At 40.4% G+C, this 16,346-nt stretch overlaps 1 protein-coding gene across 12 annotated transcripts in view; it reads right to left on the minus strand.

The window, feature by feature from the left end:
- Positions 1-16,346, minus strand: part of PTPRD (protein tyrosine phosphatase receptor type D) — a 1,247,124-nt gene that overhangs the window by 263,957 nt on the left and 966,821 nt on the right. For all 12 annotated transcript variants that reach the window (XM_033918844.1, XM_033918800.1, XM_033918751.1 and 9 more), the window contains one exon: positions 12,374-12,497. In XM_033918844.1, coding sequence (XP_033774735.1) covers positions 12,374-12,497 — 124 coding nt within the window. The remainder of the gene's footprint in view (positions 1-12,373; positions 12,498-16,346) is intronic.

Below are 16,346 nucleotides of genomic sequence, written 5' to 3' on the forward strand. Positions count from 1 at the left end.
GAGGAGAAAAAAACAGGGACTCCAACTGAAGTAAGGTTACAGTGGATAGCAATTAATTGTATGGACAATCCATTTAATTTTCTTGTTGAATTACAACATCTAGTAAAAATGTTCTCTTATCTCTGATGTGAAAATGAGCACAGTTCTTTTTAAGGCTTTTGAACAAAATGGGGGTGGGGTGGGAAAGGGAACACCAGCCTATGTTCAACATACTGCCTTTGTTTGTAAAGTTTTAAATTACATTTTAGGTACTTGATTTGAATATTTCCCATATTGCTCTGATAAAGATCAAGAAAGTGAGTATGAAGCACCATAGTACAATATGGTCTTCATTTAAAATTTTTTCCATTGAGGTTAAAAGGAATTTGTGTTTGAGCTGAAATATACTGTACAACGAAGCAGAATTGAATTTGCAATTGGATAACACACTATATCTCAAAATGGCTTTGAATGAAATATGAAATGCAGCAGACCCTTTTTAAGAGGCCTAGCAACGGAATATTCATTTGAGGCCTCTTTCTTCCCTTGCACCCTGTGTCAATATCACTTTTCCCCCAGCTGGAAAAAATATTAAATATTAATGAATCCTTTCAAATACCATCCATATTTGATATCAGAAGTGAAGCAATATTTCTCTGAAATTGAAAGTCAAATTACTATATTGGATTCAATTGCAGTGTATAGCACTTTTACCCTTATGTAAAAAGAATTCTCTCTTTAAGTTTCTTTAGCAATAAACATAAAATATAATGTTAAAAGAACAAGATGTTCAACTGCTGTGTAAGGATAAATACTGTATATGACTTATCTGCTTATTTTTAGACCAGAGACTCAGTAGGCCTAACAAATATGCAATCCTAAATTGAAATGGATAAGTTATCCATTTAAGTTGGGCCAGCTAGCTGCCTGCTCCTACTAAATTGATAAAATTATCTGAATCGTGTTGAATATTGGTGCTGTCAGGGTAAATTTTGGCCCTGCCATGGAATACCTTCCCTTAAATACCTAACTTTTGTCTGAATAAGTTAATATAAAAGTTGTCTCTTATTTCCTATTTACCTTTGCAACACTACTGCTAGCAAAATGGCGCTGTCTCAAAAATTACAAAAGCAGGCTGGCTAGCTAGATGTCCCTGAGGGCTGATCCTACTAGCAGCAAACTTCTGTAGCATGAGTCTGCATCTTCTCCCAGGTAAAGGTCCAAACAAGTGGAAACCTCTGAGCACTAAGCCTCTGACTGAACATTTAGAAAAAATACCTGAAAATAATAAAACCACAAAGCAGAAACACTTCTGAGCAACTTGTTTGTAGAAAAAAAAATTGAGGGGGCAGGAGCAGCTCCCTTGAAAGGAGGTTAAGTTCAAAGATGATTGACAGAATTCTGCAAGCAACTTGCGGGTTCAGATGCAAAACCCTAGCATTCAGGACTATTAGACACACTGCATTAGAATTAGCAGTATAAAGTGGACTTAGTGTCCATGATTCTGTATAGTGTGTCTACATTTACGCGTGGTTTAGACGTCCACGTAGGCGTGATTCTGCAAAACTTAGATGTCCTTCAGAGAATCGCACTCAACGTCAGATAGATGTCCACATTTTTAGACATCCTTTAGAGAATTGTTTTTAGGCGGGAGTTAGACGTCCAACCAATGTCCTTAATGTTATAATGTTTTATTATTATGACATTATTAGAATGGTGATTTTACGCTGTTTTTAATTATAATTATGAAATGCTGGCACTACACTATTTTTTAATCAGATTTTTTTTAAGAATTAGCTCATTGCAGCACTCTTTAGTCAGAAAAAAAGGGTAGCTTTTGAGCAAGAAATATAAAACTATCTTTTTCATGTGCTCTGCTTCAGTTAATGGATTTTTTTCCCCTATAATTAGCAAATAACGTTGCTGTTTGTCCACAAAAATAGAAGGTTTTGCATGCAATATACCTGTATTCATGTGCCCTGTTTATGTACTGCCATTATTAAATGTATTTTGAGATTAATAAAGCAAAAATAAAAACCCTATTGACCTATTTAGTGAAAAGTATTGGAGACGCCCAAACCCTGCCTATGTCCCCTCCACCTAACTCAATTCTATCTGCTGCCCAAACCATGCTCAAAAGTAGACCTGCTTTTCATTTGCCTAGGCGCTAGATCAGTCAACAGATGTCCACATCGAAGCCTCTCCTATGCTACACCCACGCCTACTTCCTTAGGTACAGCTTTTTCTGATGGGCATCCACAAAATTTTGGACACGTCTCAGAACTGACGTCCACATCCTTTGGACGTCCAAGTGCCAATTATCGCTCTTTATCACAATTATTGCTCAATTATCGCAAATTAAATTTCTTAATAACCACTTTGTTTGGATGCCAATTATCGCTCGTTAAGACCCTTAAATTGCTTATTAACCACTTTGGATGTTTGGAATCAGGGCCAGTACTTCCTTTATGTTGGTTTTTCTTTGATCAATAAAATGGCATATTTAAAAAATCACAATGTTAGAAATTACTGAAACCTATTTTGTAGGTGGTAAAGGCTTATGCAGTAATCCTGCACTAATCAGCTGGTGTGCAGTAAGGTAGCTGTGCTGATTAGCACAGAAATGCCCACTTTCTGAAATATGCTTAAGAACATAAGAATTGCCGCTGCTGGGTCAGACCAGTGGTCCATCGTGCCCTGCAGTCCGCTCTAGCGGCGGCCCCTAGCCACTATATCTAGTACAAAAGTCTAAATCCCAAAGTTCAAGTACTAGTGTACAATGCCTGTCCTGGACCCACTCTCACATAAATGTGAGGTATAAATAACCGATTGAACCAACCAGCCGGCAACTAGTATTTTTTAATTTTATAATTTTTTTTATAGTTTTTTAATTTTTGTATGGACCTTCAGAATACAACCAGGCACAGCATTCTTCTGGTTGTTTATATCTTCATCGATCCAGCTTTTATTGAATTCTTATATGTATGTATTTTTTTAAACCTTCTTCTGGTCAATAATTAAACTCATTTTTAAAATTAACTATCACCTAGCTTTTAAAGTAATTCTTCAGTGTAATAGTTATTCTTCAGTGCAATAGTTATCTTCCATGAAGCCACCTCTCCCGACATGCATGTTTCATTGGAAACTTTCTTTAGGGTCGAGGGGAACTAAAACATTTGAGGAAGCTGCCATCCATCTTAAATCATGGCCACGAATCAAGGTATGGAAGGGTTGCAGGGCCATGGTTAACATGCATATGGCTGTAAGTTGTTGGCCCCTGCCCCCCTCTGATACCAATATCCTGTTCCAGGGCAGGGGACTGATAAAACCAAAGGCCATGCACATGCGGACTCCCCACCCCCACCCCAGGTGACCACCAAGCCAGGTACGCCACTGTACAGGAGTGAAGAATGGAAAGGATGTAGGTGAGACTTCTAATTAGAAAATGAAGGATGTAAATTAAAGAACTAAGGCTGGTATTGGACAGACCTGTACAGTCTGTGTCCCATATATGGTGATTCGGTGTGGATAAGTTGGGATGGGCTGGAGTGGGCATCAATGTGAACTCCACTAATATGGAACATTAGGATGTTACTGGCCAGACTTTACAATAGATATCCTGCAAACAATGGGATGGTTGGATAGGCTGAAGTGAGATTGGATGGCAACTTCAGCATTTGGAACCTAGGACAATACCAGACTTTATAGTCTACGGCCCAGAAATATCAAAGAAGAGACAAGTAAATCTAATCATGTATTTTTTAATGGGTATAATTTATTGGCAGATTTGATGGACCATTCAGGTCTTTATCTGTTATCATTTACTATGTTAAAATGTAGCACAAGCATGAATAATGATGATCATGGTCATTCATCCTTTTTCAAGTGTAAGCATGCAAATTCCGTTATGGGTGTAATTTACAGAATGCTCCAAATTACACAGGTTGCTGCTGTATGTAGGTGCTTGTGCATTTGTTAAAGAACTGCCCCCTTTGTGTGCACTATTATGTAAAGGTTCTGTATCCATTGCCAGTGAATCATGGGGAAAACGGGACAGCCTTGCCAGGAAATCCCAAAAAGACATAATATCTGAGTAAGCACAGGAAAGCTTCTTGAGTTGCATCTGAAGTTTATTTAAAACAGTATTGTGTTTCCACCTTGAACTTGTTTCTGCCAGTTGGCTTTCAGTCACTTTTTCCATCTGGGAAAATTGATTTGTGCCTCTGTGCTATTGGTCTTTCATCTGAATGTGTGGTTTCCACTTCATGAATCGGTTTCTGTGCCTCATCTTCAATTTCTTCAAAGTCATGCAGCATGTCATCAACAAAGGAAATGAGAGACGAAAGCAATTTTTCTCCTGACACAACATCAAGACCTATTTTCTGTCTGATTTTGTTGACATAGCCAAATGCATGGAAGCCTATGTGCAAGAGTACTGCCATACAAGAAAGTGCAAATGTTTTAAAGGTGTGTTTTTCCCCTAGCAAAACACTTGCGTCTAATTTAACTACAACTTGCTGTTTGGAATCATTAGTAACCTTTATAAAGGCAACCCATAGTCATAATAGAAGATAAGTTTGTGTGATATCATTTCTACGGGACTCTCTTGTTTATGAGAAAATTTTCAAACTGATTTACAGTGCATTATATTTAAGGGTGGGGGTCGGAGGGAGGTGAGAACCAATGTGCAATATTTAGAGTTACCACATGTCTGGATTTACCTGGACATGTTCTCTTTTCAGAGGACTGTCCGGGAGACTGGGCAGTTTTTCAAAAAGGTGGCAGTTTGTCCGGGTTTAGGAGCTTGGGGCTGTGTCGGGAGGGCATCCATGCATGCGTGTGATGTCATCATGTCATGTCCATGCATGCATGCGACATCACATTATATTCATGCATGCATGCTCAGAGGCCCTCCAGATGCAACCCCAAGCTGTGGAAGAAGAAGAGAAGAGGTTTGTGTGGGGGTGGGGCTGTTGATGGGGCCACATGCCTTTTTTTTGCAGAAAGAAATATGTAACCCTAGCAATATTACCTCAAAGAACTTCCCTTATGTGGACAGATATAAAAAAGAGAGCATATAACTAGGGCTTGTGATTTTTGGTTGTTAACTGAAAAACCCTGATAAAACACTCATTCCTCAGTATTCCAGTTACACCTGAATGACACCACTGGCTACTTTACGGAGAGGGTAGTGGATGCCTGGAATGCGCTCCTGAGAGAGGTGGTGGAGAGTAAAACTATGACTGAGTTCAAAGAAGCGTGGGGTGAACACAGAGGATCTAGAATCAGAAAATAATATTAAAAATTGAACTAAGGCCAGTACTGGGCAGACTTGCATGGTCTGTGTCTGATCCTCTCTTCTCTCTCCCTTCTATAGCGATTAACTTATCCTACTGATCACTCTCTCCTCAACAATGAATTTCCTGTCCTATTAATTCTCTTTCTTCCTCCCCTCTTAAAGTCAATTCAATTTGTTACCTTTGCTTAATCTTCTGTAAACCGCATAGAACTTCACGGTATTGCGGTATATAAGCTGTTATTATTATTATTATTATTATTATATGTCCGTTTGGTGGAGGATGGGCTGGGGAGGGCTTCAATGGCTGGGAGGGTGTAGATGGGCTGGAGTAGGTTTAATGGAGATTTCGGCAGTTGGAACCCAAGCACAGTACCGGTTAGAGCTTTGGATTCTTGCCCAGAAATAGCTAAGAAGAAAAAATTAAAAAAAATTTAAATTGAATCAGGTTGGGCAGACTGGATGGACCATTCAGGTCTTTATCTGCCGTCATCTACTATGTTACTGGTGTTAACCACTGTCACACAATCCTTTGGCAATGGTTAACGTGACCATTTATTTTTTTCATCAAAACGGGACATCTATTAATATTCAGTCCCGCTCCCAATCCCCTACGTCATTCTCTAAAAACTTGAGACTAGTGTCAATATATAAAAACTTAACACATCTTAGACAATTGGCAACTGAATTCAATGATTAAAAAAAAAAACAACAACACACAAAAGCTACGCTTGGATTTAAATGAGCTGCAGTTAAATTACATCATTCATGTCTTCTCTGACTTTGATGTGGCAACAAGAGTTCTTCCAGCATATGTCTAGTCAAGCATCTTACTGTTACTGCAACAGATTCATCCATCGTTGCTGGCATCAAGGAGAATTTCCAATATTTAATACAAAGGTGGTTTGAAAAAAAGCAAGTTAAACAACGTAGTCTCTATTGAGGGCTATACACTTAGTCCAGTGAGTTTCCAGGTGTTTTGTAAGCTTTTTTTCTTACAATACGAAAAAACTGGAAACTCGCTGTACTAACAGCCTCTTTTACAAAGCTGTGCTAGCGGCTGCCGCACGGCAATAGCCCCGAAGCCCTTTAAATCTATTTGGGCTTCGGGGCCATTAGCGCAGCGCAGCCACTAGTGCGGCTTTGTAAAAGAGGCCGTAAGTATATAGCCCTCAATAGAGACTACGTTGTTTAACTTGCTTTTTTTTTACCAAACTTTTCAAACCACCCTCATATATACTTTATTTTCCTGTTCATCCATTAAACAGTTTAGGTTCCTGTCTACACTCATAAGCAACTGAGGCCTCCTTTTTTTTAACTGTGCTAGCCTCACGCTGCTCCCAACGCTCACAGGAACTCTATGAGCGTCGGGAGCAGTGCAGGGAATTCAGCGTGGCTCCCCGCACTAAAAACTGTTTTCGCATTTTAATAAAAGGGGGTCTGAATCTTTGGGAAGGTTGTCTCAAAACTAGATAAAAATGGTTGTACATAATATTGTCCCTTTTTATATTTTAATAAAAAGCTTTAAATATAAAATCATAAGTGTTCAAGGCTTGTGCAAATGAAGACATAAGTCTGCGGGGCTGGGGCAGGGACAGAGATGGAGCCTGAGGAGACGGGGACAAACTGTCCCCATGTCATTCTGTACACTGTAAGCCTGGATCAGATTGCCTGCGTCAGTATGGCAAGCTTTTTCAAGGCTGCTTTTGACTCCTAAATCTCACTCACTTGTAAAGTACCCTTTGTAGAAATTCCCTAATCCCTATTTGTCCTCTTTGTCTGTTTTAATTAGATTGTAAGCGCTATTGAGCAAGGATTACCTCTTCCCCGCTAATGTACAGTGCTACGGACATCTATCAGTACTAAAGAAATGATAAACAGTAGTATATACCGTATTTTCACATAGATAACGTGCACCCGTGTAAAACGCGCACACGGGTATAGCGCGCAAAAAACACATATTTATGTACATAAATTTTTATATACCGCGCACACCCGTATACCGCGCATGCTGCCCGACTCTCCTTTCGCCCGCCCCGACTCTCCTTTCCTCCTTGAAGTCCTGTCCCTACCCTGAAAGCCTGATGCCCCCCCCGATGTCCGATTCACCCCCCCGAAGGACCGCTCGCACCCCCACCCCAAAGGACCGCTCGCACGCACCCGCACCCCCACCCTGAAGAACTGCTCGCACCCCCACAGCCTCCCTCCCCTCCCCCATGGAGAAGCTGTCTACCTTGTTTCCGGATGCCAGCGAGCCCAGCTGTTTCCTCTGCCGGCGGTCCCGCCCCTTCTCTGAGCCCTGCTGTGCTGCTTTTTCTTCCGGCGGTCCCGCCCTTTCTCTGACATCAGAGAAAGGGCGGGACCGCCTGAAGAGGAAGCAGCTGGGCTGGCATCCGGAAACAAGGTAGACAGTTTCTCCATGGGGGAGTGGGGGAGGCTGTGGGGGTGCGAGCGGTCCTTCGGGTGGGGGTGCGAGCGGTCCTTCGGGGTGGGAGTGCGAGCGCTCCTTCCAGGTGATGAATCGGGCGTCGGGGGGGGGGAAACTATGTTAAAAAAATTTTGTATAACGCGCTCACGCGGTTTGTAAAAACCACGTATAACGCGCGCGTTATATGCGAGAAAATACGGTAATTGCATAAAATTCCCTATGTTATGCCCCCAAAATGCACACCTCTAATATTGACCAGCCACGTTCTTGATGAATGATGATGATATTTTCATCAATGTGGCTGTCAACTGGCATAAAACACAAAATCATTCCTTCACATCTCCATTCAGGCAGTACTGAAAAAGATGCATAACTGATCTACTTAAGAAATGTTTGGTACATGAGGGAAGTGCTTAAGTGCCTTGCCTCATATATGCATTATTGAAATGAATGCAGTAAGAATTGTTCCTTTATTTCCATAATTTCTCAAGTGCTGCTCACATTCTAGTGTCCCGGTTAGTTTCATTGTAGAGTGATCTCAAAGTCTTATTGCGATCGCAGAACATGCAACCTCTATTTGCAAGCAAGTTAATAGCAGTTACTTTATGCTTCAGTATGTTTTTCCAGCATTTGATTTCTTTGCACATCCTGCTGGACATATGTTCAGTCATTCTATATAATTAAGGCTTTAGAGCTAGTATTTGTAAGAAGCCTTCAAATCCTAATAAAATGTCCATTAAAAGCTACAAACACACTTCAAAATAATCTTCTAAGCCAATTTCTTAGGCTACGAAGGCTTTGTTTCGGGGCTGGCTTGGGAGGAAGTAGGACACCAGTGGCAATAGGAGGCTCAGAAGCGGGAAGGGAGGGGTATGTTGGATATAGGGTGAGGATAGGGAAGAGATGATATGCTGTCCACTTGGGGGAGGGGGGGTGGAGAGAAGAAGTTGGCCACCTGGGTGGGTTGGGAGAAGGGGAGATGCTGGCTACATAGTAAGGCACAAGATTGAAGGTTCACCTAAGGTGTTAGATAGCCTTGGGATAGCCCTAGATACCCCTGAACCATCTGCACTACTAATGGTGAAAATTAATAGATATATTACAGTCGTTAGCCATTACAGAAGGGCAACGGTACAGCCTGTAAAGCCACAATGAATTAAAAAAAGAACTAAAACAAAAAAAAGCAAAACATGTGTGTGTCAAATTTCACAAATATGATACAAGATGTTTCTCTAATTGTAATATGTGGTATATAGCAATTTGTTTCAATAATGTGGGGACAGTGCCCAGGCAGACTTTTACAGTCTGTATCCCACAAATAACAAGATAGTTTGGGTAGGCTGGAGTGGGCTTTGACAGGAACTCCAGCCAGGTGCATGTCTACAGTCCATGCCCCAGGAATGCCAAAGAAAAAAAAAAAAAAAGACAATTTAATCATGAATTAGTAATGAGTGTGACTGTTGGGCAGACTGGAAGAACCCTTCAGGTCTTTATCTACCATCATTTACTTTGTTATTATGTAAAAGAAAATGTAACGTCCAGTTACTGGACACCAAAGACCAGTCAAATTCTCACAGAAATCAGACAAAACAGGAAGCAAGAACTAAATAGAAAACAAAAAAGGGGAAAAGCACATTTTTAGGATTTTGATTCATTAAAAATGAAAATATTAACCAGTCAATATTCAGCTGGCAATGGTCAGTGATTTTTTAAATTCCTGAATGTCAATAACTAAATTAGGCCCAGATTAGACAATGACACGGGGAAAAAAATCTGTCCCCGTCACTGCTTCGTTCCCGGCCGACTGTCCCCTTCATCGCCCCGTCACCGCCATTCCCTTCACCGTCCCATCACCGTCAAAGCCATCCCCTTCACCGCCCTGTCGCCGTCACTGCCATCCCATTCACCGCCATGTCACCATCCCCGCAGCATCCATATAAGCCTCAGTACTGCAATATTTAGGTTATTCCTTCCTTATAAATTAAAGTTCTGGCTGCTGAATTAGAGAAAGAGATGTTCATCTGGCAGGGCTTTGTTTATATATTTTTATCAACACAACTAATATACTACTTTATCCTAAAGCAAAAAAAAAAAAGAAAAAGAAATTAAATAGAATTTTTTTTTCTACCTTTGTTGTCTGGTTTCTGCTTTCCTCATCTTCTCATTCAATTTCTTCCATCCACTGTGTGTCTTCTCTGCGTCTTCCATTTGTTCTATTACTGTGCCTCTCCCTTCACTCCCCCCCTCAATTGGTCTGGCACCCATCTTCTTCTCTCCGCTCTCCCATAGTCTGGCATCAGTCTTCTTCCCTTCCAGCATCTTCTCCCTACTCTGTCTTCCACATTTCCCTTCAGGGTCTGTTCCTCTCCACCCTCCTTCAATGTCTGTTCTATTTCTTTCCACCACCACCCTTCCCTCCCTCCTTCACCATCTGTTCCTTTTTATCACCCTTCAGCTCCTCTCGCGCAGCCTATCTGTCTACCTCCCTCTTACTTTCATGGCACGTTACAATGTAATTTGTGCAAGCCGCTGGAGCCTGCGAGCTCGGTCCCCAAACAATCTCGCTTCTGTGTTCCGATTTTCCCCATTTCTAATATCTCCCCTATGCATCTGGCATTGCCCCCCCCCTGTGTCCATATACCATCCCCATGGCATGTATGTCCCCTTTATGTCTCTGTCCCTATGCCCCCATGCACATAATTTTCCCTCTGTTTCTGTTACCTTCCTGTGTCCAGATTTACCCTGTCTTCCTTTTCCACACCAATGTGGAACCCCATCTAGCTTCTTTCCCTCTTTCTTCCCCCCCCCTGCTTCCAGCATCTGGCTCACCTGCCTGCCCTCCCCTTTCTTTCCTGCTGTGGGTTTCTTTCTCTCCCTCTTCATACCCTTGGCCCAGAATCTCTTTCCCTCCTACTCCCTCCTTCCTAGTGTGAGCCATTTTACAGGAGAAGTTAGGCTCCTCAAGTAGAAAAAGCACTTTGACCCCTAGCGAAGGATTATCTTCTGGGGGGAGGTCCTCCTCCCAAATCTTTGGATTCTAGTGTTGGTGCACAACTTCAGTCTCTTTCTGTTAAAATATTGTCATTTACATTTCTGATATTATGATTCTCTACATGGCGCAGTTTCTCTACCTGTTACTGAAGAGATTACTTTGAAAGATGAATGGACTTGTCTCCCCAGTGAGGCAATCAAGGATCGCGCGATCCAGCAGCCCCCTCCCGCCAAATTGCAGCGTTCAGTCAACTCCCTCCCTCCACCTCACCTTAGATGCCGAGTTTGCTGGCTTTTTTTTTTGCCCACCTGCACGCGTGGCTGCTCAGTTGTTCAGTCTTCTCCTCTGACACAACCAGAAACAGGAAGTTGCAGCAGAGGAGAAGATTGAACAACTCGAGCAGCCGCGCGTGCATGGCTTTTTGAAAGCGTGCGGCTGGGCAAAAAAGAAAGCCGGCAAACTCTGCATATAAGATGAGGTGGAGGGAGGGAGATGGCGGAATGCTGCGATCGGGCGGGTGGGGGCTGCTGGACCATGCGATCCTTGATTGCCTCACTGCGGAGACAAGACCATTCACTGCTCCATGGGGCTGTGAATGGCCTTGTCCCCGTCCCCGCAGCGACCACTATTTTTTCTTTCCCCATTTCGGCGGGTTACCCGCAGCTACTCGCAGCTAGCCGCGGGTAACAACCACCGTTTCATTCTCTAGCCCAGATATTTAGATTTTTATCCCGTCCTCCCAGTAGCTCAGAACGGTCTACAAGCTCACATACTCTCTATACCCTTAATACTCTCTAATATTCTTATATTTACCAAACATTATCTAAAACCCCATAATTCACCCTATTCCTATCTCCTAAAGATTTCTACTTCCCGTTGGTAACTCTTTTACCGAACATTTTTATTACCTTAAAAATTTTAAGTCATTGCTTATTTTATTCCTTCAAATTTTGAATGTAATTCTTGTTTTAGTTTGCAAGTAATCCGCCTTGAACCGCAAAGCAATTGCGGAATAGAAATCACTAATGTAATGTAATGTAATGTTATACACAATGGAGTACATTTGGACAATACAAGGACTATACAGTAATTTAAGTACAGGTTAAGAATGGACTGTACAGCAATTTAAGTAGAATTTAATTAGTGTTTATTATTCTGCATTTAATGTCTTAAGTCACGTTATCTTATTACCAACTGTCCTGTGATGAATAATACAAGTAACCAATAATCCTATGACTATAAACCATGAGGACCAGCATGCTTATGACCAATAACATAAGTGACTTAGTAGAAGGATCCCTATATGATTTATAATCATATTCCTATATAACCAACTGTCCACAAAATTTTATGACTAACTGTCCTATGACTAAAATCCCTCACAAAAAGATATTTTTCATAATCACTGAACTAAGCTATTAGCATGATATGGCTATATTTTCTACTCTTACACATTAACAGGTGACAACTTGAAATGTCTGGAGCAGGGGTGGGGAACGAGGGCCGAATCTAGTCAGGTTTTCAGGATTTCCCCAACAAATATGCATGAGGTCTATTTGAATGCATTGCCTCCATTGTACGCAAATATTCATTGGGGAAATCCTGAAAACCCGACTGGATTGTGGCTCTCGCTCCCCGCCCCTGGACTAAAGTGATTCATGTTTTAAGATTTCCTTACCTTCTATCGCGGTCAGCAGAACTCGAGAATGGTCATATGCAATTACATTTGCATATCTATTCTTTGGTTTATTTATTTCCAGATTTGAGTGTTCCCAGGTAAACTGCTGGCTAGGATCTATCGACTTAAATAGAAAAGAAAAATAGTAAAAAGCATGATCATAAAATAAATAGTATTGCAGATACAGACAAGTTAAAAGTTACTTCTTCAGCAAGGATTCCATTCTGACAGTAAAGGTAGGGTAGGTGAAAATGGTAATGTGTTTTACACAGAACACAAACTAAAAAGCTGGAAAATAACTTTTGTATTACAGGTGAAAAAAAACACTGCCACTTGTTTACAGCAGTCATGCAGCAACATAGTTATATAAGCCAAAGCATCAGGATAAACCCAGTGTTTTGAATCTGTTTTGTCAGCTTGCTGTCTCTTCATTTTGTTTTATTTTTCTTGCTGTACCAGAGCTCAAGCATACTATGGGCTCCTTTTACTAAGCTGTGTTAGTATTTTTAGTGCACACAGCATTTTAGCGCACGCTAAACCTGCACCGTGCGGCTAGAACTAACGATAGCTCAATGCGGGCATTAGCGTCTAGTGCGCGTGGCAATTTAGACCGCGCTATTCCATGCGTTAATGCAGCTTAATAAAAGGAGCCCTAAATTTTAAAACATTCATATTTTTAATACAGAAAATAACAGAATGCAAAGCAAACAAGATAGCTACAAGTAATATTGAGCTTTCTTTTACAGCTACAAGTGATAAGAGCTATCTTTTACAAATTAAATTTATTCATTTTACTAACACAGATCATTACGTCTCTAAATGTCATGCATGAATGCTCATTCATTCACCTATAATTGTCCATTGTTTTGCTTATATGGTATATCTGACCCCAATCTGTAGTACTGTGAAAATACTGCTAAGGGTTATAGCTTCCATTTTCAAACTAGTGCCAGCATAGGCAGGAGCAACAGGAGATCACTTTTGTCTCATCTCCACTAGACCACCAGCAATGTCTCTTCTGGGTAGTAAAGATTCAGACTGCATATGCGCTACAGCGCTGCTATCTTGATTTTCAACTTTTTCTAACTGGTTTTCTATAGGACTTCCTGCCTTGACGCAGCCATAGAGCGAAACGGTAGCATACCTTGTTGGCACAGAACACTGAAATCACATACAGACCACAGCAGCGTGAACCCGGCAGCACAATATAGCCTGGTGTTTTTTGAATAAATGTTCAGTTAAGAATTTTCACTGCATTTATTTTGCTAAGAATTTAAAAATAACATTCTGAGGGTATTTTTGAGCCTATGAAGTAACGTCCCTATCTAGCATTGCTACTGAGTTATTGCTTCTGTCCAGTTTAGAACAATTACGGATGGATTTTGATCATGGAAAATCATTTTTAAAAATATTTTTTGGGATATTTCTGCTGCATTCGATACCATTAATCATCAAATCTTGCTATTGAGATTAAAAGCATTAGGTATTGGTGGAATAGTATGGGAATGGTTTTGCTCTTTTTTAACTGAAAGAAGTTGTCAGGTTCTGACTGGTACCCTACTGATGTCGGTGTACCTCAAGGATCTGCCTTATCTGCTGTTTTGTAAAGTTCTTTCATTTAGGTGTTACTTATCATCCTTATGCAGATGATATACAGGTTGTTGTCCCAATTGTTGGGACAATTTCAGATTCCCTAGATCAGTGGTTCTCCACTCTCAGATGAAAAAATATTCTAGAAATCACCATTTTTATCTGAGGCTTAAAGGTCAAAATAAATTATATGGCAAGAATAATTGGAAGATCATTGCGCTTCACTCCTTTTTGGATTTGCCAGAAGCTCTTGTCCATTTACCAAAAGGAAATAGGGTGCTGTGTAGAAAAATGAGTCTCTTGGCTAGAAAATGTATATTACAATATTGGACGATCCCTGACCCTCCGAGATTCTGGCATTGGCGGAACCAATTATATCAGTTGGCCATTTGGGAAGCTAGAGATGCAGGAATTGTAAGAAAAAGAAAGATGTTATTTATACATATTTGCAAGACTTGCATCCTAAGGGTCGTAATGCGATTTTAAGTTGGATCTCTTAATTTGGTTTTTAATAAGTTAAATGGAGAGAGTTACATTGGGTAGAGAGTACTACTATTAGATGAGAAGGGGTGGGTGTGGAGAAGGATGGTTACGGTTCAAATTCATATAGATAAGTGGGGGGTTAATGATATTGGATTTTTTTTTTAACCCCACCCAGTTGGGTTTTCAGGATATCCCCAATGATATGCATTACCAGTCACACTAGGAATACACTTGAAAATCACTGCTTATGTATAAAAACTTTCCACCAAAACTCATAAGTCCACTTTGAAACAAGTCAACTCTTCATTCAAAATATTTTGCAAAAATAATTTTTTTTATAATATGATGTGCTCAGATCCATAACCAAAATGTCACAGGATAGGCAAGGATTACCACAGGACCATCATAGCCACATCATTGGCTATGATGGTCCTGTGGTAACCCTTGCCTCTCCTGTGGCATTTTGGTTATGGGTCTGAGCACATTATATTAAAAAAAAAAACAACTAAATATTATCTTGAATGAGGAGTTGACTTATTTCAAAGTGGACTTGTGTTTTTCAATGAATATGCATGAGAAAGATTTGTAAATAATGGAAAAGAAAGATCATTTGAGTTCCATATTTTTCGCTCCATAAGACACACTTTTTCCACCCAGAAGCCTTACTCCCAACATCAATTCTGACGTCGGCGAGAAGGTCCAGGCCAGCCATTGGCAAAGTAGTGTGTGCTCCCAGCCTACTGATTTTGACATTGATGTTCCTTGTGTAGTGAGTCACAACCAATGATGCATTTCTGCTTTTCCCAATGTCAGAAGGGCCCCATCTCTGAATGTATATTCAGCAATTCAGCCTTCGGGACAGCTAGGGAAATCCAAAGTACCATTTTTATTTATTTTATTTTAATGTATCTTTAATCTATCTTTATTGTAAACCGCTTTGAACCTCACGGTATAGCGGTATATAAGAAATCAAATCAAATCCTCATTGGAATGCTTCTACAAGGCTCCATCTTCCATTAACTTAGGAACTTTACAAAGATGGTTACAGAATTATTCTAATGCAAGGATACTTAGATTTTGGTGGAAAGGGTTCTTTGGTTTTGTTATACTATTTTCTGGTCCTCCTTTGATGGTGGTCTGTGAACACAAAGATGGTAGTTTGTGAAAGATTGTAGGAGTTGCAACTGGGGTAGACTGTGATTCTATTTTTGAGCTATCCATGGGGAGAATTTAGAAATTTCTCCTCTGGGAAAATCCCGTCTCCTTCATAGTCTTTCTTGGGACAAAAGCGTGATTGATTTTATTGATCATAAGCTGTGTGCAGTTCATTATGTGCTATTTAATCAATACGATTGAGTTCTTTCAGTGTCGTGGTCCTCAGTCATTAATGGCTAAAGGGGATATTGAGTCACAGTTCCACATTTTGTCCATTCATCAAAATTCCTTTTATTTGTTAGATTTCCAATTTGATGATAATTATGATTTATTGCACCTGATATATACTTCCCTTCTTGAAAACAAAGCACAGTGGTATACATAATGAGAGAATCATATACTGAATATAGGAGAGACCAAATAAACTAATCAACCCTATCATACCTGCTCACTGAAAGTCTCCAAAAATATGCTTTTAAGGTACATTTAAATATTTGTAGCAAGTCCTCAAGACCAAAAACCTTTGGCAGAATGTTCTAGAAAGAAGGGACTAAAGGGTAAAAACATTAGTCCTCAGAGTCCAATCTTGCAACAAAAACTGGGAGACTGTAGAGAAGATGGTTATTAAGAGAACAATTTATTAGTTTGACTGCTGTACAGCTTTGGGCTATTCTGTAGCTTGCACCTGCTTTAAAGCATTTTCTACCTTGTTGCATTTGGTTGTGCAAAAGGTAGCAGGTGATGT

Source organism: Geotrypetes seraphini, chromosome 1 (genome assembly GCF_902459505.1).
Source record: "Geotrypetes seraphini chromosome 1, aGeoSer1.1, whole genome shotgun sequence".
NCBI classification, from domain to species: domain Eukaryota; kingdom Metazoa; phylum Chordata; class Amphibia; order Gymnophiona; family Dermophiidae; genus Geotrypetes; species Geotrypetes seraphini.